This window comes from Musa acuminata, chromosome BXJ3-1 (assembly GCF_036884655.1).
Source record: "Musa acuminata AAA Group cultivar baxijiao chromosome BXJ3-1, Cavendish_Baxijiao_AAA, whole genome shotgun sequence".
NCBI lineage: Eukaryota > Viridiplantae > Streptophyta > Magnoliopsida > Zingiberales > Musaceae > Musa > Musa acuminata.
The window spans coordinates 4372428-4399069 of NC_088349.1; the positions used below are offsets into that span (position 1 = coordinate 4372428).

Genomic DNA, 26642 nt, shown 5'->3' on the forward strand with positions numbered 1-26642 from the left:
CGTAAATGGTGGGTTAAATTGAACTCTAATGGATCCTGATAGTGTCTTTTGTTTTTTTGGCTAGATGTAAGTCTTTTCTAAATCGAAGTGCTCTCTATTACGAGGCCATCCAGGTTGTGGCGGATGGATCCAGAACTACCCTTTAGCATTGATTTGGGATTAACTATATATTATCCTATGTAATTAACTATCTTTAGTATTTTGGTCTCTATATTTTAAAAACTTATATTAACACCCTTATTATTACGAAATTAAAATATTTAGGTCCATTTACCCTAACGAAATAGTTTTCCTAACGAAGACATGAAAATAAAATATAATAAGGTATTTTTAACGTTTTAGTTAATGGTGGAGGATGACAATATTGTTGGGAACAATGGGTGGCTGTTGTGGATGAAGAGAGTGACGATGAAAGGTGAGGGTCATTATGCATCTGTATCGATGTCGATGCAATTGTCGAGTGGCCCTTTCATCGCTCGATAATTGCATCGACACGTTTTGCATCTGCGTTGGCATTGATGCGACAAAATTGTCAAGCGACATTGCTTTGTATATGTGTTAGTGCTAATGCATATGCCAAGTAACTCTTTCGTCACTCGGTAATTGCATCAATGTTAATGTAGATACAAAGCGTCATGCAGAACGATCCTCACCTCTCGTCCTCGTTCTCTTTATCTATAATAACCACTCACGACCCCAGCAAAATCGTCATACACCACCATTGACTAACACTTTAAGATTTTTTTTTTACTCCGTTAAAAAAACCGACGACGTTAATATAAATAGACTTAGATATTTTAATTTTATAATTATAAGAATAATAATATAATTTTTTAAAATATAAAGATCAGGGATAATATGTAATTATATGAATTAGCCGTGAGATCTGTATCGTTCCTTTTTTAAGTGATACTTACTTCTTTTGGAAAAAAAATTAATAATTAGGGACTCAGGAAACTACTTGTCGTCGTCGTCGCCGTTGTGCTCATTTATGGAGTGAACCGAAGGAGGGGCGAATCCAAGCGGTGGTGCTTTAGAAGCCCAAGAAAATCCCCATTTCTGGGACTCCCGCTCCGACCAACTGCTCCCCGAAGATCCTTTTGTCACAGGTTGAGTTCATTGCCCACTTCATTGTCAATCTCGCTCGATTCGATACGGTTCCTCTTGATTGTTATTCTTCGGCTTCTTTTTCCTTCCGATTTCTCCATGGTTTTTTCTCTTCTTTGATTTGCTTGTTTAGCCTCTGATGTCGGAGAGAATGATAACCGGAGTTTGCAAGGAAGCTTTTTTCTTCTTCCCTTTTCTTTTTTGAGGAAAACGCATATCAGACACGAACTCTTACCTCCAAGATTATTGGGGGTGCGTTAACAACAGATCCTTTTGGCATTTAGGCTAATTTCTCGAACATGATCCGGATGCGGTCAGGTTACCTAGTGCATGTGGCTCATGGTGATCCTAAGATCGCAGCTGTAGCTGTGTCCTGTGTGAGGTTTCAAATCTTGTTGGAGGTGAAGATTTGAATATGGAAGAAGTTGCTTATAGGAAGAGGTGGATCAATCCCATCCATGAACAAGTTTGAGCGTCCCAATGAAACGAAACCTCACATTTTCTTTCTATCTCGTTTCGGCATTCGTTCTGCTGAAGTTCTAGACTTTGCAGCTTCAGTCAATTTTTCCTTTCAAGGCATAATTTTGATTACCTTCTCTTTTGGTATATGAAAGTACAAGCAAATGTTCGGCACATGGAAGCAGTTGGAAGGAAGGGAATAAACTCAAAGTTGACCTTCATATGATCATTTATTTTGTATGATAAGTTTGATGATATAATCTTGCACAAAATATAGTTGTCTTTGCTTGAATGTCCAGACTAGTTCAGATTTTGAGTCTTGTGTTCCATCAATTTTTTTCCTTTTGATTAGCACCCATCCTTCCACTCTATGCCGATTTATGGTAATTTGGCACTGTCTTGGTCTGTTGCATCTAATTGGATTTCCTCCATTCGAGTATCAGGTGCTTATTTGAAGCAAGACATCATAATTAAACTTAGCTGCTTCTGCTTGCTGAGGTTCGATGGGCTGTATGTCTTCTAAGCATGAAGCCAAACACACACCAGGGTATGAAGATCCCGTTATACTTGCTTCTGAAACGGCTTGTGAGTATCTACCATTTCTCTTTTTTCTCCTTTTGTTCTTCCCTAAACTTTTCTGTAATTTATTATTCTTTTGTAATATTTCACACTAACGTTCTGGAAATGCTTGGACACTGCTGTTCTGTATTCTTATAATGTGCCAGTACAAGTTCTAGTTTGCCTTCTCAACCATTATAGCATTTTGGAGATACTGTAATGAAACCCATGGACTCAGCTCCATTTTTTATTCAAAACTCCTTTTTGATACATGATGTTGATGTACTTGAATTTTCATGGCCATGTCAACCCACTTGACGTTTTGCTTATACTTGTACTCAAATGTTCCAGTATTTTATTATATGCTCAAATTTCTTATCAGCTACATATGCAGCGGATTCAATTTATTAAGAGCTTTTGGTATGTTGACTATGCATATGTTGCCAAAATGATCATCTCTTTGTATTGCATGGCAGTCACTGTAAATGAAGTAGAAACACTCTATGAGCTATTTAAAAAGTTGAGCTGTTCAATAATCAAAGATTGGCTTATCCACAAGGTATTTACTAATGCTTAGCAATTGAACTACCATACAATACCCCCTCTTCTTTTTTTCTTTTTTTTTTTTGTATATTACCCTTAGATCATCTCATTGAGCAGGAAGAATTCCAGCTTGCTTTGTTCAGGAACAGCAACAGGAAGAATCTCTTTGCTGACAGGGTCAGTATGATGGTTTATAATTGAGACTTGTTTACTCACTTTAGTTTTCTATCCAATGACTTTCTGTTAACAATTGGTTTCTATTTATCTGATTGGATCTACTGCTTTACGATTTATCCGTCTTTTTTCATTTTGTCACAAGGACATGACTGTTTTTTGTACTGACAAACTTAATAGAAGTGCTTCTAAAAAATAAAGGTGATTCATAGTTGAAATATGATCTGTCATATTTTAAATTTTTTGCAGGTGTTTGATTTGTTTGACATAAAAAACAATGGGGTTATTGAGTTTGGAGAATTTGTTCGATCACTTAGCATCTTTCACCCAAATGCTCCCAAAGCAGAGAAAATTGCATGTACGAAATTCTTTGTATCGTGCCTTACTTTTCTAGTAGTCTTGTCTTCAAAGTGAAATAGATTAGCTAGTGATAGTTCTCAAAATTGGATTTAGCCAGCCTAGTTTTTGTTAGTAATTGCTTAATTGATGCAATTTCAAATATAGCTTATGCCTCAATAGATTTCTTTTTTAACCCTGCAGTTGCATTTAAATTGTATGATTTACGGCAAATGGGCTACATAGGACGTGAGGAGGTGAGTGTCATTTCTTGTTTCTCTTAGATTCTGTTTGTTATCCTATGATATCACAGAACACTTGGACAATACTGGTATCATTTTCCATGTGTATCAAACTTTTTGATATTTTCATTTTGTTAGCAAACCTTATATCGTGAAACTTCACTAAGGTTTATAACTTCAATAAGGTTACCAAACAAAGAAGCAATCATAGAATATTGAAAAATGGTTAAAGCTATCTAAGACACTGCATATTATATGTATTGTTTGTACAACGTGCTCAAGTACGACTATGTTTTCTGATTTTAATCATTGTAGATGTTGCTTTTGCACAAAGTATAACGGCTTACAGAGCACTATATTTGACATTCATGTGCATTTGCATCTACATTCTTCCTAAATTTGTCTGATTGATCTTGAGTTACCCAACATAGCCTATTTTTAACTTAGAAGAAATACACATGAAGTATCTACATCTGTTTTTATTCATATAGTGGTACTTCCCATTTTTTAAAAGAATTTGGTATAAAGAATTATAAATGATTTTCAGGCTAAAATTCTGGTGTGTCTCAAACGAAGACTACAGTATGATAATTAAGTACCATCTGAAAGTTTGATGATTTCCATAGGTATCACAACTCAGACTGCTTCTAATAGGTGCGTCTTAGACTAAGACAGACACCAAACTGGATAAGAAGTATTACAATTCTGCTTTAATATGTGGCCTTCGAGAAGGATACAACTTCGTATATTACATCATGCTGTCATCTATCTTGATCTGGTTCTTCTACAGGATTCTGTAAAGGGGTTAGGTCTGTTCCAGGATCTCAAACTGCATAATAAACAAGGTGGACAGTCCTACCTGAGCAATTGGTCCTTGGGTACGGCCATAGGGTGTATTTTTCTTGACTTATGTCTACTGAGTGAATGTCAAAGCTAGAACATTGGTTGATTATCACAAACTCTAGTAATTTGATATGCAAGGTTTTCAATTTTGAGTACTGGCCGAGTGCCAGTCCATGGTTGGACCAGTATGGATCTGGTCCATTCCTACATACTGACATAATATCATAGACTTAACTGGTTTTGGTTGGGTTGTGTGCACTCCTATGACACCTGCTCACAAAAGAGCAATTTTCCCATAACCTCAGACAGTCCCCTGAAGATCTGCATACAAAGAAATGGTTTAGTAATGAGCAAATGTCGGGCAAACTGCCACCGCACTCTATCTAGGTGTAACTCGGTATGACATAAGCATAACTCAACAAAACACTTAATTAGCAATTGAAAATTGACACACTTTGCTCATTTGGGATGATCATGTGACTAAGGTTTCAAGGCTAGTTCGTCACTCGCAAAGTCCCCACTCACAATTGCATATCAACTACAAGGCCATGAAACAATCAAATTCTGGATGCTACACAAAGCCCCATCCAGTCCTAAGTCATCTAAGGGTTTGGTTTTAAGGTGCTTTGATGATTGAGGATTTTTCTTCCACATGTGGAGATGTTTTTGCGGGCTAGAGGCAGTTTTGCCTCCACGTGATGATCACTCATGTACTCCACTTATAAGATAAAACGACTACATGACTTAACTAAAATTCGGCTACGAAGCCTACTACAAGCTTTGTTACATGTTGCTTTAAGCTTGCACAAACTGAAAAGACTGATAGCTATGCAGACGAGCCTTTGTGCATTGTGGGCCTGTGCAAACAGTCCGTGACAACATGGTACTCTGGGATGTACCACAGTACAAAGAAAGGAGGTGATTGGGAAAGGGGAAGAGTGGAGAAGGAGAATAAGTAGAAAAGGAGGACAAGGTGGCAGTAGTGACAGAGGAGAGTAGCACAGGAAGGCTGAGGAGAACCAGAGGCAGCAGGCAAGGGCCGAAAGTAGTAGGTGGTGCAAAAAGCCATGGTGTGAGTGCAGGGAACTGCATGAGGAGGAGAGAGATACGTACAAGAGGGTGAGCTGGTTGGGCTATATGCTAAATTACGAAGAAAAGAGTTGGTCTTACCACCCAGTTTACAGGACTTACCAAATGATAAGCACTGTTTTGAAGTGGACCCTCCAGTTTAGGGTGGTCCACGTGCCACTAACCTGGCATACTGATACTTAGAACTATGTTGATATATAAGCATTCTAACAATGGCTTTTGAGATGTGACAAGATGCCGGTTGACAAATTTGAGTTTATTTCATAATTGCTATATAAGCTCCATCACTTGAAGAGCCAATTTATATTATTCTACTACATACTTTATATACCATAGGTTTTGAATTTATTGGCTTATCCTATTTTAAGAGTAATGTGTAATGCTTGTTTGTTGGACTATGCCTTGTATACTGAGAATAAACCTGTATGGATAATTTATTTTGAATGTTGTCATGCTTTATCTCATTTGAGAATAATATTCTTCTTTTTGGTTGATTTTAACAGTTGAAAGAGATGGTATTGGCTCTTCTCAATGAATCTGATGTGGTTCTTTCAGATGATATTGTCCAGACAATCGTGGATACTGTGAGATTGAAACTTCTTAATGAAGATTTTTTAATATTTATTACATCATTTATTGTTGTAACTTTCTTTTGTCAAAATCCTATTCTTATGTCCATCTCTTGCAGACTTTCGTTCAGGCCGATTTAAATGGCGATGGGAAGATAGATCTAGATGAATGGAGGGAATTTGTTAAAAAAAATCCATCATTGATCAGAAATATGACACTTCCATACTTGAAGTAAGTCTTGAACTGAAGTTTTACACTTGCAGCATTTCATTTGTCTTCTAATCTGTCTTAACAGTATTTGGTTAGAATTTTCTCATTATGTGATGTATGGTAGGTTTAATGTTTTTCCATTAAGATTTAAATGCTGCCAATGAGCAAATTATTAATCAAAATCTGATATTGTCTTCTAATCTGTCTTAACATTATTTGGTTAGAATTTTCTCATCATGTGATGTGTGGTTGGTTTAATGTTTTTCCATTAAGATTTAAATGCTGCCAATGAGCAAATTATTAATCAAAATCTGAACTTGTCTTCTAATCTGTCTTAACATTATTTGGTTAGAATTTTCTTATTATGTGATGTGTGGTAGGTTTAATGTTTTTCCATTAACATTTAAATGCCACCAATGAGCAAATTATTAATCAAAATCTGATCTACATAAAAGAATAATCAGTGCTTTTGTTCATCATGAGTTGGAATCTTTTTGTGCTTGTGTTCGTCAAGAGTTGGAAGCAAAAGAAGGTTTGGCCATAATTCAGTGTTGCTAAATGTGTCCAACCGCATTAATATCTAAAACTAAATGCCATTATGGTCTCATACGGTTTGGTGCATACGGGAACTGTTTCTGCAGGGACATAACCATGTCCTTTCCGAGCTTTGTCGTGCACTCAGAAGTCAGTGATGATCCAGACATGACTTAATATGATAACATCCACTGTCACAACGGTTCCAATCCAGACCACTGCATATCAAATGTAGATCCTGATCAGAAACTGCTTCAAGAGGTGGCTTCTGTGTTAGATGATGATGCTGATATCTGCAAACCACCTCCTGCCAAAGTAATGCTGAACCTTGTGCATTTACAGAGCCTTGGGAGCTAATGTTTGTTAATATTCATGTATCTTCTTAACTTGTAGGTATCTCCTAGAGTCCAATATTAGCTTCATGAACTCTGGCCTCTTGTCATGTACATACTAAGTGTTGCTTAATAGTGAGTGATTGTTTGTTCATTGCGAATAAAAAATATTCGTTCAAAGTTATTTAATATTATTAGTGTTGTGATCGCCGATTAGGTGATGGAATATATCTTTCGAATGCTCTTATAACATGGCATGTCTAATGGATATTTATTGGGCTATACATGTTGAATATTGATGGATTAGAAATAATAATTATATATTTTTTTGAGTAATAAATTTTTTATATTAAAAAATAAAAAATCATCGATGATTCATCCATTTTTATCATTTTGATGATGTGGTTGCTCTTCAAATTGTCACCTTGGCCACATCCTTATTATTTGGCAAGGTGGATGGTGTATGTATTACACTATTAGATCTATTATATGTATGTGGCTCTCTATTATTATTACTTGTGTTCACATAATTTTTCATTCCCTAAAGAACCTTTCAAATACAAGTTCTCTTAATTCACACAACAAAATGAAAACTCTATACTCATATTTCACTTTTTTTTAATTAAGAATTTAAAACCTCATCAAATATGGGTCAAATCCTTCTATGAAATTTTATATGTTGGATCAACTTAGATGTTCGAGATTCAAAATCTAATCCAATAAATTTAAAGATATCAACTAGTCTTTCTACTAAGATCTTGACTATTAATAGTAACGTTTTGGATCGAATCCCGTCTTTTCACTTGTCTTTCAAAAATTAAAAAAAAATTATCTTCATTAATTGTTACTACATAAAACATATGATGGATGAACTTAGACCTAATCCGATTATGATTGCTAAATTTTAGAAATGAGAACCGCATCACGTTGGACAAAAGTAGGGGCTCATCACGTTCTATTTTCTTGGTTCATATCTCAATCTACATGCAAGATAAGGCGTCATCCGTCAATCTCGTCAATCTTATTCTAATTCAAAGTTTGCTCATTTGGATCACTCAATACGTCCGTGGAAAGAAAAGATGTTAGGAATGATCACGTTGGTAAGGGATGTATATATATATATATACATACATATATATATATATATGTATGTATATATATATTTGTATATATATATATACATACATATATATATATATATGTATATATGTATATACATATATATATTATATATATATATATACATATTATATATATATATATATATATATATATATATATATATATATATATATATATATATATATAGAGAGAGAGAGAGAGAGAGAGAGAGAGAGAGAGAGAGAGAGAGAGAGAGTTGACACTCAACATAATAATTTGAACTTAAGGTTATATTAATAGCCGACTGTCATATATTGGACGTTCCTCTCCTATTTTCATGTAAAATATTGCTAAAGTAAAAGTAGATATAAATAAATGAGGAGTTATAGTGCTGTTTGCCGGATAAGTACTTCGAAACTGCTGTGTTTGATGCATTCCAATTCTGCTCACTCATGTCATTCATGAATTATCAATTTTATACCACTGTATATAAGCATAAAATTCATCCAAATATTTTCAAAAAAATTATTATTAAAATATAAAAATTAAATAATAATATATCTAAATTTATGATGTATATCTTTTAATATCATTTAAAAAGCCTTTATCCGATTTACGAATATATCATCGTTGGATTCAAAAGCTATAGTAATATCAAGCTATAGTAATTCTTTGCCTCTCTTCCTATCATTTATAGGACATATTCATATATCATTACTTATCTATGTATTCGTGTATCCGTTTATTCGCATATTCAATTATTCATCTTGAATTTTTAAAAAAATTATATCTTTTCATAGACAAGAGTAGATGATAAATAATTAGGAGAGTCTCTTCATTTCATATCATTATCTAAAGATTCATATAACAAGTGAACTTTTTTTTTATTGATTAGTAACCATAATTATATTCATAATATATCTTATTTAATTAAATTATATAATGTTAATGCTAGAACAATTATAGATTCTAGTGTTAGACTTCTCCCTATGAAACGTGATCTAAGAAGCTTTGACTTGTACCACCTCCGACTTGATGCTGAGCTCGCCTGTTCGAGAAGTCCATGAGATTGTACTGCATTATTGCAATTAGAATAAGAGTAGCTGTTGATGATTTCAAAGTCCATTGTATTTAACCTGTTCTGGAGAAACGGATCAATGGAAAGCTCCTCTTCTCCAGTTTTAATGAAATATATTTGTCTGTTACACATTAAAAATTGAATATAATTGTCTCTTACTCATCATGTTGAGAAGGATGGAAAGCTCTTCTCCCTTTTTAATGGAATATAATTGTCTCTTTATCATCATGTTGAGAAAGATGGAAAGCTCTTCTCCCTTTTTGATTGAATATAATTGTCTCTTACTCATAACGTCGAGAAAGATTGAAAGCTTTTCTCCATCTCGTTGCCATCTCTCCCTCCGACAACCTCTCGTGCCTCCCTCTCTCCCTCCACCACTAGTCTCTATTTATTCAGTCTCTCTTCACCTATTTTTCTTTCAACCATATCTCTTTCTACGTTTTCTTTTTTTGTATTTTCTATTCGTTTATCTTCCTTCGATAATGTTCATATGGCTCAAGTAATTGAATTGCATATTCACGTTGCCATTAATGTGGATAGAGGTTTATATTCTTAATGTTGATTAATGTTATCTTATTCTATACCACCGAAGCTTTACTTTCATTCGTTTAGGACTATTCATTTTTCTATTATTTTGACATATACATATAATTTTAAAGAATTTTTCTAGTAACTATGCCTTAAAAATCTAACTAAAATTTATTGTTTTGAAAAATAAAGAAAATTATCATCCTATTTTTCTCCTTTCACAATGGATTTTGTTAATGAGTGAAAGACAAGGAAAGAAACAAAAGATTAGAAGAAAACAAAACCAAGGAAGAAGAAGAATAAAGGACCATTGACAAAGGTGAAGAAGAAGAAGAGTAAGACAAGAGAGAGAGAGAGAGAGAGAGAGAGAGAGAGAAAAGGATGAGCATAAGAAAGTGAAACAAAGAAAAGAAGTAAGCGACTAATCTTTGGTTTCATAGATTGATCAGAGGTTCCACGAGTGATGAAAGCTTGACTTGGTCAAAAACTCATATAATTCTGATAACTATGTGAATAAATGATAGGTGGCACTCAAAACGATGACCGAGATTGAGTTGGGTCGAACAATTATAAGCTAATAATGTGTGCTCAATCGATACTCTAATAATGGCTTATTTTAATCACCGAGGGGCAATTTTATACATTATCGTTGAATCACATCGGAGCCCAAAGCGATTAGGTGGAGTGAATCCAAGATGTTGTTGATGGAGAGATTTAGAAGCTAAACAAAGAAAGAGACAGAGAAAGGACGAAAGGTCTTGCTCGCGAGCTTGCTTGTGAATCATGCTCATTTTCAACGACTCATTCACCTTTATATCCATATCAAATCTATTATTTGATGTCTAACATGATCACAATCATTAATCATAATACATTATATAAACCCCATTATTATTTGTGATTCCGTCAACTTTGTTTAACTATTTCTAAACATGATTATTGTTATTAAAATCATAAAAAAATAATATACTAAAATAATTATTAATATCGATATATATATATATTAAATTTTATGTAAAACTTTGATGAGGCCTACACCAAATTGGATATTAAGGAATAAATGTAAATTGAAAGTGAGAGCTTAAGGTTTTTTATATTTTAAATAAGAATTCAACAAATTTAATTTAATTATTACCATCCTTAATATAAATATTTTTAATCAGTAAGTTTGTGAAATTTGATCTCAAAACCTTCAATTCTTCATAAGATATATATCGATACACAATCCATATATTAAAGTTTATCCATTTTATTTATTTATTTATTACCTTTTTTTATGCATGGCATTGTAAAATAAAAGATTTTTTTTAAAAAAAACCCTCATTTTCAGACACTTTTAGTTAATGCCTCATTTTTACAAATTTTATATAACGATTTTTTTTTCTAAAAGATGATATTACTCTGTTGATCTCCGCCTCTCGTCCATCGCCTTCACCTTCTCTCCCCTCTTTCTCGTCTTTGCTCTTGTGGCTCTCATTTATGACCTTCTTCACCAAAGCCAATGATGAGGACGACAAGCAATCCTCGTCCTCGTCCATGGTCTTGTTTGTAAAGATCAACGACATGTGCAATAGGTTGAGCAGGAGAGTCTTAGTGATTGGAACAACGAGCAAGATTGATCCCGACTGATATCTCAACAACAATAAATAAGAACGAAAATAATGAAGTAATGAAGCAGACCCAAGATGGAAGTGGCTTGATATGATTAAGGTCAAGGTGAATTTTTTTAAAGAGATTTGTTAGGAGAAAAAATAAAATAAAATACGCTTTAAGAGATTTTTTTTAAAAAAATTTGCATTAGTGATTTTTTTTTAATTTTTTAAAATAAGTGAGTTATTTTTGGAAAATTATCCTTTAAAAATGTAATTAATTAAAAATTAAGGGCAGAGGATTCTACGACTTGTCGTCGCCGTCGTCATTGTTATTTATAGAGAGAACCGAGAGAGTGGCGAAGCCAAGCAGTGGTGCACGAGAAGCCCGAGAAGATCCCCATTTCTGGTACTCCCGCTCCGTCCAACCGCTCCCGGAAGACCTCCGAGTCTTCTTTCGACGGCCCCGGAGACCGTCTTCTCACAGGTTGAGACCATTGCTCTCTTCGTTGTCAATCTCGCTCGATTCGATACGGTTACTCTTGATTCTTCTTCTTCGGCTTCTTTTCCTTTCGATTTCTCCATGGTTTTCTCTTTTCCTTGATTTTCTTGTTTAGCCTCTGATGTCAATGTTAAGCGGTGTTTCCAAGGAAGCTTTTTTCTTCTTCCTTCGTTTTCTGAGGAAACGCATACCAGACACGAGCCCTTAGCTCCAGGCTTATTGGGGGTGCGTCAAAAACTGATCCTTTTGGCATTTAGGCTAATTTTTCGAACATGATTCGGATGGGGTCAGGTTACCTAGTTCATGTGGCCTATGGTGATCCTGATATCGCAGTTCTAGCTGTGTATGGATCAATCCCATGCATGAACAAGTTTGAGATTCCCAATGAAATGAAACATCACATTTTCTTTCTATCTCGTATCGGTATTCGTTCTGCTAAAGTTCTAAACTTTGCAGCTTCTGTCAATTTTGCCTTTCATGGTATAATTTTGATTTCCTTCTCCTTCTCTTTTGGTATATGAACGTACAAGCAAATTTTCGGCACACAGAAGCAATTGAAAGGAAGAGAATTATCTCAAAGCTGACTTTGATATGATCATTCATTTCATCTGATACGTGTGATTATATAATCTTTCACAAAATACGGTTTTGTGCTTGAATTTTCTGACCAGTTCAGATCACACAAGTCCTTTAGCTGAAGCAACTGGACTTCTTAGTCTTGTGTTCCATCAATTTTAATTTCTTTTGATTAACACTCATCTTTCCACTTTATGTCGATCTATGGTAATTTGATTCTGTTTCTGTATGTTGCATCTAATTGGATTTTCTCCACTCGAGTCTCAGGTGCTTATCTGAAGCAAGACATTATAATTAAACTTAGTTGCTTCTGCTTGCTGAGGTTCGATGGGTTGTGTGTCTTCTAAGCATGTTGTCAAACACCCACCGGGGTACGAAGATCCCATTATACTTGCTTCTGAAACAGCTTGTAAGTATCTACAATTTCTCTTTTTCTCCTTTTGTTTTTCCCTAAAACTTTCTGTAATTTATCATGGTTGTGTAATATTTCACACTAACATTCTAATAATTCCCAGACACTGCTGTTGTGTATTTTTATGATGTGCCATTACAAGATCTTGTTTGCCTTCTCATCCATTATAGCATTTTGAAGATACTGGAACAAAACCCATGGACTCAGTTACATTTTTTTATTCAAAACTTCTCTTTTGATACATGTTGATGTACTTGAATTTTCTTGGCCAATAGCAGCCCACTTGACGTTTTGCTTATACTTGTATCAAATGTTCCAGTATTTTATTATGTGCTCGAATTTCTTATCAGTTACAAGTGCAGCATATACGATTTATTAAGAGCTTATGGTATCTTGACCAAGGTTTGCCTTCTCGGGTACCGGACCCACTTCGGCAATCTGTTCGAATAGTACATACCAGTTTGTACCAATGTACCAGCACATGGTATGCCGGTGCTTATTGGTGTTTCGACGTGGAAGAGAAAGAGGTTGAAGAGGGTGGGCCGATGAAGGAATAGAGGAAGAAGGAGAAAGGAAGAAGAAGAAGAAGAAGAAGAAAGAAAGAAAGAAAGAAAGAAAGAAAGAAAAAGAGGAGGAGAAGAAGTGTAGTGATACTTGGGAAGCAGCAGTAGCATTGAAGGGAAGCAGCAACATTACAGCGGCAAAGAGGCAGTGCTGCTGCAGCGGCGAAGCGACGAAGAGGTAGTGCCACTGCAACAACGAAGCGGAAAATAAGTAGCACCGGTACAGCATCGCAGTGGCAAAGCGATGAAGAGGCAGCGCTACGGCTTTGTACTCAAGAAGAGCCCTGATCTGTTTTTTTTTTAATGCTGAAATGGATTGGACCCCACCACTTTTTGATTTTTTTATTATTTTAATTTGGACTGCCCGAAACAGGGTGGTCTGCGTATCGGTCCATGACCGGACTGATACGTATCGCTCGTACCATACCATTTCGGGCAGTACAGCAATTGTTGATGTTGATTATGTATGTGTTGCCAAAATGACCATCTCTTTGTATTGCATGGCAGTCACTGTACATGAAGTAGAAGCACTCTATGAACTATTTAAAAAGTTGAGCTTTTCAATAATCAAGGATGGACTTATCCACAAGGTATTTACTATGCTTAGCAATTGACCTACAACACAATACCTTATTTTCTTCGTTGCTTTTGTATATTTACTCTTAGATCATCTCATCGAGCAGGAAGAATTTCAGCTTGCTTTATTCAGGAACAGCAACAGGAAGAATCTCTTTGCCGACAGGGTCAGTATGATGGTTTATAATTGAAACTTGTTTACTTTAATTATCTATCCAAGGATTTTCTGTTAACAGTTGGCTTCTATTTATCTGATTGAATCTACTGTTTTATGATTTATCCTTCTTTTCTTTCCATTTTGTCACAAGGACATGATTGTTTTTTGTACTGACAAACTTAATGGAAGTACTTCTCAAAAATAAAGGTGATTCATAGTTGAAATATGATATGTCATATGTTAAATTTTTTGCAGGTGTTTGATTTGTTTGACATAAAAAACAATGGGGTTATTGAGTTTGGAGAATTTGTTCGATCACTTAGCATCTTTCACCCAAATACTCCCAAAGCTGAGAAAATTGCATGTACGAAATTCTTTATATCATGCCTTCTGGTAGTCTGGTCTTCAAAGTGAAATAGATCAGCTGGTGATAGTTCTCAAAATCAGATTTAGTCAGTCTACTTATTATTAGTAATTTCTTATTGATGCAATTTCAAATATAGCTTATGCCTCAATAATGTTCTTTTTTATCCCTGCAGTTGCATTTAAATTGTATGATTTAAGGCAAACAGGCTACATAGAGCGTGAGGAGGTGAGTGTCATTTCTTGTTTCTCTTAGATTCCATTTGTTATCATATGATATCGCAGAACACCTGGACAACTGGTATCTTTTTCTGTGTATCAAATTTTTAGATATTTCCATTTTGTTGGCAAAGATTGTGAAACATCGCTAAGGTTTAGAACTCCTATAAGGTACCAAACAAAGAAGTAATCATAGAATATTGAAAAATGGTTAAAACTATATAAAACACTGCATATTCTATGTGTTGTCTGTACAACATGCTCAAGTACCACTATGTTAAGTTTTCTGATTTTATCATTGTAGATGTTACTTTTGCATAAAGAATAACATCTTACGTAGCATTATAATTGATACTCATATGCATGTAGGTCTAATCACGGTTCTAGTTACTGGAACCTCCCCAAAACCAAGAACCAGAACTGAACTGACAAGAGCCAGTTTCATAATCGGAATCGACGGTTTTGGTTCGAACAACCAATTTTTTATTAATTTTAATTAAAAAAATTAAAATATAAAAAATTATAAATTTATTTTTGAATAATAAAAAAAATTAAGATTATGGAATTAGTGGTTCGAACCAGAATCGTAACTGCTAGCTCTGTTTTGGTTTTCCAAACCTAGGAACCGGAACCAAACCGCCCGGGGCCGGTTCGGTTTCGGTTCGGTTCGGTTCTGGTTCTGGTTCAAACCAAATCATGGTCAGGCCTATATTCATGTGCCTCTAAATTCTTCCTTAATCTGTCTGATTGATCTTGAGTTCCCCAACATAGCCTACTTTTTGTCTTAGAAGAAATATGCTGATGAAGTATCTAAAACTGTTTTTATTCATATAGTGGTACTTCCAATTTTTTAAAGAATTTGTTATAAAGGATTGTAAAAGATTTTCAGGCTAAAATTTTGGTGTCTCTCAAACAGAGACTACAGTATGATAATTCAGTAACATCTGAAAGTCTGATGATTTCCATAACTATCACAACTCAGACTACTTCTAATAGGTGCTTCTTAGACTAAGGCAGACACCAAACTGGATATGAATCAAGAAGTTTTAGAATTCTGCTTTTCTATGTGGTCTTTGAGAAGGATGCAACTTTGTGTATGACATCATTGATCTGGTTCCTTCTACAGGATCATGTAAAGGGAGTAGGTCTGTTCTACGATCTCAAAACTGCATAATAAACAAGGTGGACAGTCCTACCTGAGCAAACGGTCCTTAAGTACCACCATAGGCTATATTTTTCTTGGCTTTGTCTAATGAATGTCAGAGCTAGAACATAAGTTGATTATCACAAACTCCAGTAATTTGTTATGCAAGGTTTTCAATTGAGTACTGGCCCCATGTCAGTACATGGTTGGATCAGTATGGCTCTGGTCCATTCCTACATGCTGACATAGTTCATAGACGTAATTGGTTTTGCTTAGGTTGTGTGCACTCCTATCACACCTGCTCACAAAAGATCAATTTTTCCATAACCTCAAACAGTCCCCTGAAGATCTGCATACAAAGAAAATGGTTTAGTGATGAGCAAATGTCGGGCAAACTGCCACCGCACTCCATCAAGGTGTGATTGAGTATCACATAAGCGTAACTCAACAAATAATTAGCAATTGAAAATTCACAAACTTTGCTTGTTTGGGATGATCATGAGACAAAGGGTCCAAGGCTAGCCTGTCGCTCGCAAAGTCCCCACTCACAAGTGCATGACTACAAGGCCATGAAACAATCAAATCCTGAACACCACACAAAGCTCCATTCAGCCTTGTGTCATCTAAGGCTTTGGTTTTAAGGTGCTTTGATGACCGATGAATTTTCTTCCACATGCCGAGATGTTTTTGCAGCTAAAGGTAGTTTTGCCTCCGCATGATGATCACCCATGAACTCCGCTTATAAGATGAAACGACCATATGACTTAACAAAAATATGGCTACCAAGACTTCTACAAGCTTTGTTACATGTTGTTTAAACCATGAACCGAAAAGATTGATGGCTATGCAGACAAGACTTTGCACATTGTGAGCATGCTCAAATGGTCCGGGACAACATGGTACCCTAGGACATACCACGAAAAAGTACAACTGAAAAGGTGGGGTGGGGTGGGGGTGGGAGGGGTTCGGATGGGGTGGTGTGGGATAGAGAGGAGAAGAAGAAGAGGAGGACAAGGTATCAGTAGTGGCAGCAAAGGAGCAAGAGGAGGAGGAAGGAGAGGAATACAAGAAGGCCGAGGAGAACCAGAAGCAACTAGTAAGGGCCGAAAGTAGTTGGCAGTGCAACAAGCGATGGTGCATACCCAGTTTACATGGCTTACCAAATGATAATCTCCGTTTTGGAAGTGGACCCTCCAGTTTAGGGTGGTCCATGTGCCAATAACCTAGGAGACCGATTCTTAGAACTATGTTGATATATAATCATTGTAACCATGGCTTTTGAAATGTGGCAAGATGAGTTGAGTTGATTCCATAATTGCAATATAAGTTCCATCACTTGAAGAGCCAATTTATGCCATTCTACTACATACTTTATATACCTTAGATTTTGCATTTATTGGCTTACCCTATTTTAGGAGTAATGTGTAATGCTTGTTTGTTGGACTATGCCTTGTATACTGAGAATAAACTTGTATGGATAATTTATTTTGAATGTTGTCATGCTTTATCTCATTTGAGAATAATATTCTTCTTTTTGGTTGATTTTAACAGTTGAAGGAGATGGTATTGGCTCTTCTCGATGAATCTGATGTGTTTCTTTCCAATGATATTGTTGAGACAATCGTGGGTAATGTAAGATTGAAACTTCTTAATGAAGATAGTTTCATATTTATTACATCATTTATTGTTGTAACTTGTAACTTCCTCTGTCAAAGTCTATTCTTATTTCCATCTCTTGTAGACTTTTGTTCAGGCAGATCTAAATGGCGATGGGAAGATAGATCTAGATGAATGGAGGGAATTTGTTAAAAAAAATCCATCCTTGATCAGAAATATGACTCTTCCATACTTGAAGTAAGTCTTAAACTGAAGTTTCGCACTTTCAGCATCTATTGTCTTCTTATCTGTCTTAACATTATTTTGGTTAGAATTATCTGATTATGTCATGTATGGTAGGTTTAATGTTCCATTAAGATTTAAATGTTGTCAATAAACAAATTATTAATCAAAATCTCATATACATGAAAGAATAATTGGTGCTTTTGTTCATCCTGGGTTGGACTCTTTTTGTTGGCTTGTGATGAAGCTACTAGATATTGTAGGTTCATTATCCCATCTCTTGGATGAATTCCAAACATTTTCCTCTTTTGCTGTAATCAAAAAGTCTCTAGGCATATTTGGTAGTGTGATCATTTCCCTACATCTGGATAATGGAGCCAGTGGACTTTAAGCAGCATATTATAAGGCATGACCAAGTAAGAGCTACTCCTGCAAGCATTTTAGGATGTCCAGTTTGAAGTAGTTGATTAAAAAAAAAAGAGCTGTTGTCTATATTATTTTTTCAGGAATTGAATCAAATTATAATATCATATAGAGCCTAATATAAAGAAGTACAATTAGCCACCACAATGTTATCTACCAAGAAAACAACATTGTACGACAGAACAAGAGATGCAGCTAAAGAGTGCTGGATAATGATGGAAATAATTTAATCATAGTTGGTAAATCTGTACTATTGCTAACAGCTGCTGCAGGCCTCGCAACAGATTTAAAAATAGCAGAGGACAGAGATCATAAATAAAAGTTTGTGGTGAGTGGAATCTATTAACAGCAAAATATTGAGTTAAGAAAAGGTGAATATTAAGAACAAAATGAAAACGGAATAGAGAAAATACAAAGAGTGCAAAGAAGAAATGGCAAGGAAGATAAGAGGTAGCAAGACAACAGGTGAGAAGTATGTGGTTTATCAAAACTAATACATGTTTGGAAATTAAACCATTGGTTCTAGAATCCCTGATCTCCCTATCTAACCAAGAACTAAAAAAACATGGTCTAAGACCACCAGCCTTTCTTGGGAATTCTGAAGCAAGTCATTTGATCATTCTACACTGATGTGAACGGCAACAGCCATCTTACACACAATATTTTAGTGATTCCTTACCACCTCGGATACTATAACTGTTCATGGTAACTTATACTTCTGAATTTCAAACAAGAACCTGTTGAAAGAATATTTCAGTGACAAAATTTAAGCCATATTCACCCAAAAAATGACTGGGTAAAAGCCTTATTCAGATTTTTCTCTAGGAATTATGCTTGACCAATTTGTTGCGACATGGCATTTCATAATGTTGTTAGAAAGCCTGTGTAGGCCTTGTGCATCTTTATTGATGATGTGGTCTCATCAGAAACCTTGGTCGACCGTATGACCAGGGATGGGCCCTGCACGACTTTGCTCTTTCGAGGTGGATTCTGAGGTTGCATCTTCACACGACTGACTTTAAACTCACCAACCGATCAACTGCATCTCTTCCTCGAGTCCTCTGTGACCATCATCTTTATATATGCTCGACTTTCCTGTTCTAAGAATGTCTAATGCAATTATAAATAAGAACAAGAATCAATTAGTTATAGTTCAATTTTAACGCACATATCTATTAGCAAAAAAAGGTTTTCCCTAATTCATTGTTGCTAAATGTGTCCAACCACCTTAATATCTAAAATGATATGCCATTTCGATCTCATTTGTGTTGGCGCATATGGGAATTGTTTCTGCAGGGACATAAGCATGGCCTTTCCGAGCTTTGTCATGCACTCAGAAGGCAGTGATGATCCAGACACGACTTAGTATGATAGCATCCACTATCACAAAGGTTCCAATCCAGACCACTGCATATCAAATGTAGATCCTGACCAGAAACTGCTTCAAGAGGTGGGTTCTGTGTAAGATGATGCTTTTTTCTGCAAACCACCTTCTGCCAAAGTAATGCTGAACCTTATGCATTTTAGCCTTGGGAGTTGATGTTTGTTATTTTTCATGTATCTCCTGGAGGCCAATATTAGCTTCATGAACTCTGGCCTCTTGTCATGTACATACAAAGTGTTGCTTAATAGTGATATAGTTTGAGTGTGGCTAAGAATAATATGAAGATTGTGCATGGATTTGAACACTCCTCCCACTTTTTGTGAAGACGTTATATTAATATGTACTCATCATCTATCATCAGCTTGCACATTAATTAGGTTTCGTATATAACTACATAAAATGATCGTTTATGAGATAATAATTAGCATCCAATAGTTAAATGAACCATCTGGCATTATAAATAAGTTCAAATCTCCTGGCAGATTTGATGTTCCATTAGTCCAAAATAAACCAACTTAATTCTCTTCTTCTTACATCCAAAACCAGCTTTGAAAACTGCATGCTTCAAAATTTAATTATGGAGGTGAGAGGGACTACCTTCGAAGAACATAAGCAAATGATCTGTTAAATGTGCAGAACGATGATAATTCTAGCAAGTCTTAAATGTGTAGGCAACAACGAGAAGGTAATCCTAACAAATCTTCCACGTCTCAAGTGGAAGAACTCGAGTGTAGAAAATTTCTTCAGCTTATGGCATTTGAAGTGAAGCTTCAAAAAAGAAATTGGAAATGAATAGATCCATCGATTTTATCCTTTTCTTTTATTTTTTCCCCCATAATCTCTTATTTCATCGCTCCATGTCGTCCTTTAAGGTGAAAGAAGAAGATGACAAGAGGAGGAGAAAATGAAAGAAGAAGAAGAAAGTATTTATTTTCATTTTCAAATGAAAGATTTAAAAATATTAATATTTTTAAATTATTCTTTTACAATCGTACATAAATATTCTATTCTTCTTTCTTCTCTTCTTCCTTTGCAATCGTAACGTCAAGGGAAGGCAAGTAGCATCATGATGACAAGCCATCTCGATAGCAACAATGACGATGACAATGTCAATAGGGAGTGAGATAAAAAAAAAAAAATAGAGAGAAAGAGAGATTATGGAGAGACAAACAAAAGATAAAATCAGTAATACAAAAATTATAAATAATAAAATAATTCTTTTAAGAGACAGTCGATAGTAAGGAATTGTGAATAATAAAATGCTTCTAAAAAAAATATAATTAATGAATCAAGTAAAAAGGTGGTTTCCGATTTAATTGGCCCGAGTGATTGGTCCAATCTGATTTTAAGATAGAACATCAACCTTTGTCCTTTTTGATGAACCGATCCATCGATTTAAACTACTCCATGAAGTGAACCGGCCAAATTCCTCAATTACAGTATGTTTGAATAGATTTGCAATATAAGTAGAATACATTGTAAACTTATCAAACACACGCTAACTCATGAAAATCCATGTTTAGTTGTTCTTATTCCCAATTCAATAAAAATACTTATTTAAAATTTTATTTTGTACATAAGCTAGTATCTATTAAATTCGGCTTATAACGTGTTAAAAAAACTATAAGTTTATTCAAAAATACCATAAAAAATATTTCTATTTGGTTATTCTTATATTTTTATATAACTAATAAGAATGTTTATTTGAATTTTTTTTGTATTAGTTGATTATATATATATATATATATATATATATATATATATATATATATATAATTTGAATAGGCTTATAATATCTCCATGAAGTTGCTAGTATAAATATTTTTTGACATTTAGACTAATATAAATATCTTTTTATAATATATTTCAGGGATTATGACAAATAGGCGATGCTTTGAAAAAAGAACAGGAAAAGATCAACAAGAGAAATGTTTTTGGTAATTGGATAAAAAATTAACCTATAATTATCGCTACGCAAGGAGTGAAAGCACATTAAAAATATGATTTATTATTTAACTTAATTTTTTTTTTTTTGATGAATTCAATGAAAGGAATATATGAGAAGAATCTTAATATTTAGACATATATGAATATTTATCAAGCTCGCTATTTACAGACTTCAAAACGATACGTAGAATGACGTTATAGAAACCGTCTCATCCACATGTAACGAAGTATTCTCACAACACAGATCAGTAGTATCAAAAGCCGACTTCGTCATCTTTGGGAAGGAGAACGCCATGCGTCCCGGCGACGTAGAGGTGGTGGTGAGCGAACCCTGCGAGGCCACTTCCGACGAGGGGCCCCAGCCAATACACCCAGTGATTGGTCCAGTCCCAGTTGGCCAGCGCCGGCCCGAATGACCTCGCCGGGTTCATCGACGCGCCGGAGAAGGCCCCGCCGGCCAAGGAGTTGGCGCCGACGGTGAGGCCGATGAGGAGGGGAGCGGAGCCGGCGATTGCGCCCTTCTTGGGGTCCATGATCAAGGCGTAGACGGCGAAGACCATGGAGAAGGTGAAGACGGCCTCCATGATCACGCCTTGGAGCGGATCCATTCCTGCAGCAAGTGCATGAACTGGGAGTACATCCTGCATCAAGATTAGTGCTGTAATGTATTGAAAATAAATATTTATTAAATTATATTTGAGATTTTAATTTGCTGTTTTTATTAACATATTTTAATTCGAAATTGGAAAGCAGAACATCAAATCAAATCAAACCCTTCTCCTCTATGCTTGTTTGAAATATACTACGAACTATACTCTTTGGATTCATATAATGTTCAACTACACACCTTTCATGCTTCGAATGAAGCAATTACGTATGCAAGGAGTGCATCCTTCGTCACCAAGAAAGGAGATAATATAGCAACGATCGGATTCGATTCTGGCCAGCTGATTACCAAGAAAGGAGGAATGAAGAAGGGGAAGTGGTAAGGGAAGCGTGGTCGAGCTTACCAGTCCTGCAGCAACGTACTTGAGGAGAAGGCAGGCCATGGAGGAGCCCAATAGCTGGGCGATCACGTAGAGGACGCAGCGGACGACGGTGACGTAGCCGCCGGTCGCAAACCCGATGGTGACGGCGGGGTTCAGGTGGCCGGCCGAGACATCGAGGCCAACCGCTGTAATCACCGCCACCAGCATCGCGTGAGCTGCTGCCGGGGCCGCCACCACCCACATGATCCGGTCCTCGCCTCCTGCGACCTCCTCTGCAACCACCACCACCACCGCCGTCGCCATCACCACCATGCACACATAACAGGCTCAGAAATGGAAAGCTGGGTTAATTACCTGCAGTCATGGCGGCGCCGACCCCGGCGAAGACAAAGAGGAAGGTGAGGAGCAGTTCGGTGAAGACCGAACGGACAAAGTCCGGCTCAACCGCCTCGTTTCTGCTGCCTAACGTTATCTTTCTCATTTCCTGAGATGTAGTAGTATTCTTTTGTTGCTTCTCAAGGTTGAAGTGACTATATACATGTAGAGAGAGAGAGAGAGAGATCATTTCACAATTTGATAGAGCCGTCCTATTATTGCTAGATAAAAATCATTATGTTAAATGAATTGCTCAGAGCTAATTAAGGAATAGGTAAAGAGGTCGATGGTTGACTTAGATTGCTCGACCAATTTGAGTCGATCTCGTTAAAAATCTTCAAATTTATTTGATATATTTGATGATATTTAATCTGAGGTCGATCTATACTAAGACCAATATCGAATGTTTTACACTAAGATTAACGTTAGGTTGGGTGAGATTTCGATATGATCTTTCGATGTATCTCTAATGCTTAAATTAGATTTCTGAAGTGGATTAAGCACAAGTGTAATGAGAAAATGCTTAAGTCAGTTTCCTTTATATATATATCGATCTCTTTGATATTTAAGAGAAATATTTTGCATAATAAAAATTATTTAAATTTTATGCTTAGCATAATCATCGATCGGCAATCAAGGACTTTTGACTTTTATATTAACTATAATGTCATCTGTCGAAATATGATTGGGCATAAATATTTTGCTTATCCAAGATAAACTTAACCCCTCACGTCCTCCAAAACATAAAGGAATTTAGATAAGCTTATGACTAATATGAAACTACTATCATTCATTGTCTCTTTTCTTTTTCCCTTCCTTATTTGAGATGACCCATCTCATGCATCATTTATGTGTCATGACTTTGGCACCAAGCTCAAGGGTCAGTTTCAGAATCCTATATCTGGGAAAGCTTGAACTTTTAGAATTGAATGTAAGCTCAGCAAGGAGTTCCAATTGCAAGAAAGAAGCATATTTTGAGTCCATGCTTGATGAAGATGTTGATGAATAAGAGCATGAAAAAGGAGCACAAGTCTTAAAGCATCTTTTGCTCTCTCAGACCACACAAGAAATGGACCACAGGACAGGGGGATGAAAGAAGAGGGATATGACATTGAAGGATTCAGATGTCGTTCAGCATCCAGTAGCCATTGATTCACAGACGAGTCATGTTGATGTGATTATAAAAGGCAAGATAACACTCCCATGGAAAATGGAGTATGAGACAGAAGGAGAGGGGATGAGACCCACCAACAAGACTTGGATTCCATCTTCTTCTTCTTCTTCTTCTTCTTCTTCTTTGATAGTACAGGAATGAGAATGAGGGAGATGATGCACCAAATTCCGACGATTAACGATTAGGAGGAGGAGAAGGAGAATAAAAAGAAAAAGATATTATATAGGGTTAAAATAGTATTAAAATTATGTGATAAATTAAAAGCATTTTACAGATGAATATATTACGAATATTGAAAGTTCTATTTCTTTTATAAAATATATAATTATATTTAAGTTCATAGGTAGAAAAAAAATATGCTACAAGGATTCAGATAAGCTCTTGATTCTTCGTTTTCCTGTTTCTTTATTGTTGCCATCTGAGATATTTCAACCTTCAAGCCTTTTCAATCGATTCAGATGCACGTCTATTTTTCCCCATGAAAGGAGGGTGAGAAGAACAGACAGGACTCCACATATGGGAGAGGGAGGAAGAGGATGAGGTGGTGTAACGTTAATCAACGCAACTTGAATGGACATGCAGAGGACATCCAACAAAAAAAGTCCATCACGTAATCTGCACTCGGTGTCGTTCTCCTCTACCATATAACACATCGAACGCACATCACTCTCTTTCTATCGATCTAATCTGCAGTTATCAGAGGAACATACCAATCCGAAGTGTCCAATGCCTTGTCGTGCCCTTTCTGTGGAACCTCTCTCTCTCTCTCTCTCTCTCTCTCTCTCTCTCTCTCTGGATAGATCGACTATGGCTCTAATATCATAGTTGAAAATAATTGAATTTAAAATCATCGAAGAAATCAAATATATATAACTTGATTCTTTCGATTCTTAATTTTTATTTTTACCTTCACATCTAAATACTTTTTAACATTTATTTTATCTTGCGTTTGATGATCATCAAACGCTACAATGCAATCAATCATTAACTTTTGATAAATAGAAGAACTTAAAAAGGTGTATGGATATATGGCTTCTAAGCTCTTTCAGCTTGTTGTCACTTTGCCTCACAATCACAATTTGTTTCATTGAATGTGGCATTCCCTATCTGTAACACTGACGTATAGCCTCACATTAATGTATCACCTTTTGGTTTTTCTCCCTCCACTGGATCAAAGACATTGTTGTTGGGATTGAGATAGTGAATGGTATCAGCATGCTATTGGCTCTTCCTAAGTCATGCTTTCATGTCACCTGCATGGGTTTTGTTCCTCATCCATCATGTAGTACTATTCTATTGGAGTAAATCTTCTAGTAACCCTTGTTGCATCATAAAGATGTGTCAGTGTCTTACTGGCTAAAAGTGAGTGGAAATTATTACATCACTGAAGATTATGGATGCAATGAAAATATATTGCAAGGACAATTTCTTTAGATGAAGATAACAATGGGTTCAATGAAAATATATTACATGGTGTTTTACTATTTTCCATAAATGTAATTATTTTAGTTTTCTCTGATTCATGGTAAAGGCCTGTCTGAGTAACAAAGACAGTTTGTATTAATGTTTTAAATGATATATAGCAAAGTTTTTAGTGCATATTCTTATCGTAAATTTTCGTAGCACATAAAAAAGATTAAAAGTACCTAAAAATAATATTATTCATGAAACCTTAATATAAGGTGTATGCATATGTATATGGAACTAGAGATTAAAAAAAGTGGAATAAAAGCCCAACAGATTGTTTTTTTTATTTTAAAGTAAAAAAACAATAAATTTTATTTAATTCCTAAAGGTTGTGCAGTAAGTAAAGCATGAGTTTGATTAATAATTCTAGACTGATTCAATCCAAGGCCTTTTAATTTTCTCTTCTTCTCTTGGATGAATCTAAGGAGGAAGGAAACTCACTAATAAGGTTATAGTACTCTCATCTAAGAAGAAGAAGAAGTATCCACTCCAGTCTGGATTGAACCTCTGCACACTTGTCTATGCTTATCAGAGACTCGGAGGTCAGTCCCAGGATGGATGTCATCTCAATCATCACTAATCGTCATTAAGGATGGATCCTTTGACCAATGTGGAATTGTCCAATCTAACATAAAGTAACTTTGGGAGAAAGTGACTTTGGCTTTGAGCTCTGTCTTGGCTCTTCACCACTTAATAAGATCTTTGAAGATTCCTGTGATCTTCTTCAACCCATGGCATTTTGAGTTCCTTTTACCTAACAAGTTTATTCATAATTTTCAGCTGTCAGAAATCAAGTTGGAACAACCTGCAAATTTGTTCATAATTAGTTTGGGATGATGCCTTTTCCAACACTTCAATCTGTTCCCAATTGAATTCTTCCTTTGCTGCACTAGCTGTGGGTGAATGAACTTGTTTTTTTCTTTTTTGCTTGTGTCATTTGGAATTGCTGTATGGGGAAAATATTCATAATTGAATGTGCCTGAAGAGGTATTGGATCAATTCTGATCCCCCACCATTTCCTTGATAAATCATGAGCTCTTAAGAGTAAGAAAGTAGCCCTAAACTGACAATTTTCTTCCACCAAGAAGTTAAAAGCTTCCTTTTTCAGTTTGAACTACAGAAAGAAATAACATTAAGAACAAACATACTGAAGCAAAAGGCAAGTTTGCTTAAACAATCAAGTTTTTTGAAGGATCATATCCTCAAGTTCTTATTCATGGAAAGAATCCTAAACAATTA

The 26642-nt window shown here is 35.6% G+C and overlaps 3 protein-coding genes across 3 annotated transcripts; 2 read left to right on the forward strand and 1 right to left on the reverse strand.

Annotated features, from left to right (window-relative positions):
• Positions 1-952: 952 nt before the first annotated feature.
• On the forward strand, positions 953-7225 carry LOC135628616 (calcineurin B-like protein 7). Its single transcript, XM_065135382.1, has 9 exons — positions 953-1109; positions 2010-2151; positions 2601-2683; positions 2785-2844; positions 3091-3199; positions 3382-3434; positions 5855-5935; positions 6040-6152; positions 6773-7225. Exons 2-9 carry the CDS (start codon positions 2070-2072, stop codon positions 6840-6842), a joined length of 651 nt encoding a protein of 216 aa, XP_064991454.1. The 5' UTR covers positions 953-1109; positions 2010-2069; the 3' UTR covers positions 6843-7225.
• A 4398-nt stretch (positions 7226-11623) lies between these two features.
• On the forward strand, positions 11624-19755 carry LOC135628618 (calcineurin B-like protein 4). The gene is made up of 9 exons (XM_065135384.1): positions 11624-11780; positions 12639-12780; positions 13854-13936; positions 14030-14089; positions 14335-14443; positions 14619-14671; positions 17357-17437; positions 17547-17659; positions 19364-19755. The coding sequence occupies exons 2-9, from the start codon at positions 12699-12701 to the stop codon at positions 19431-19433; spliced, it is 651 nt and encodes a 216-aa protein (XP_064991456.1). The 5' UTR covers positions 11624-11780; positions 12639-12698; the 3' UTR covers positions 19434-19755.
• A 1752-nt stretch (positions 19756-21507) lies between these two features.
• LOC135628892 (probable aquaporin TIP4-3) lies at positions 21508-22922 on the reverse strand. Its single transcript, XM_065135848.1, has 3 exons — positions 22742-22922; positions 22409-22659; positions 21508-22039 (listed from the first exon to the last, which is right to left on the reverse strand). Exons 1-3 carry the CDS (start codon positions 22866-22868, stop codon positions 21653-21655), a joined length of 765 nt encoding a protein of 254 aa, XP_064991920.1. The 5' UTR covers positions 22869-22922; the 3' UTR covers positions 21508-21652.
• Between the last annotated feature and the right edge of the window lie 3720 nt (positions 22923-26642).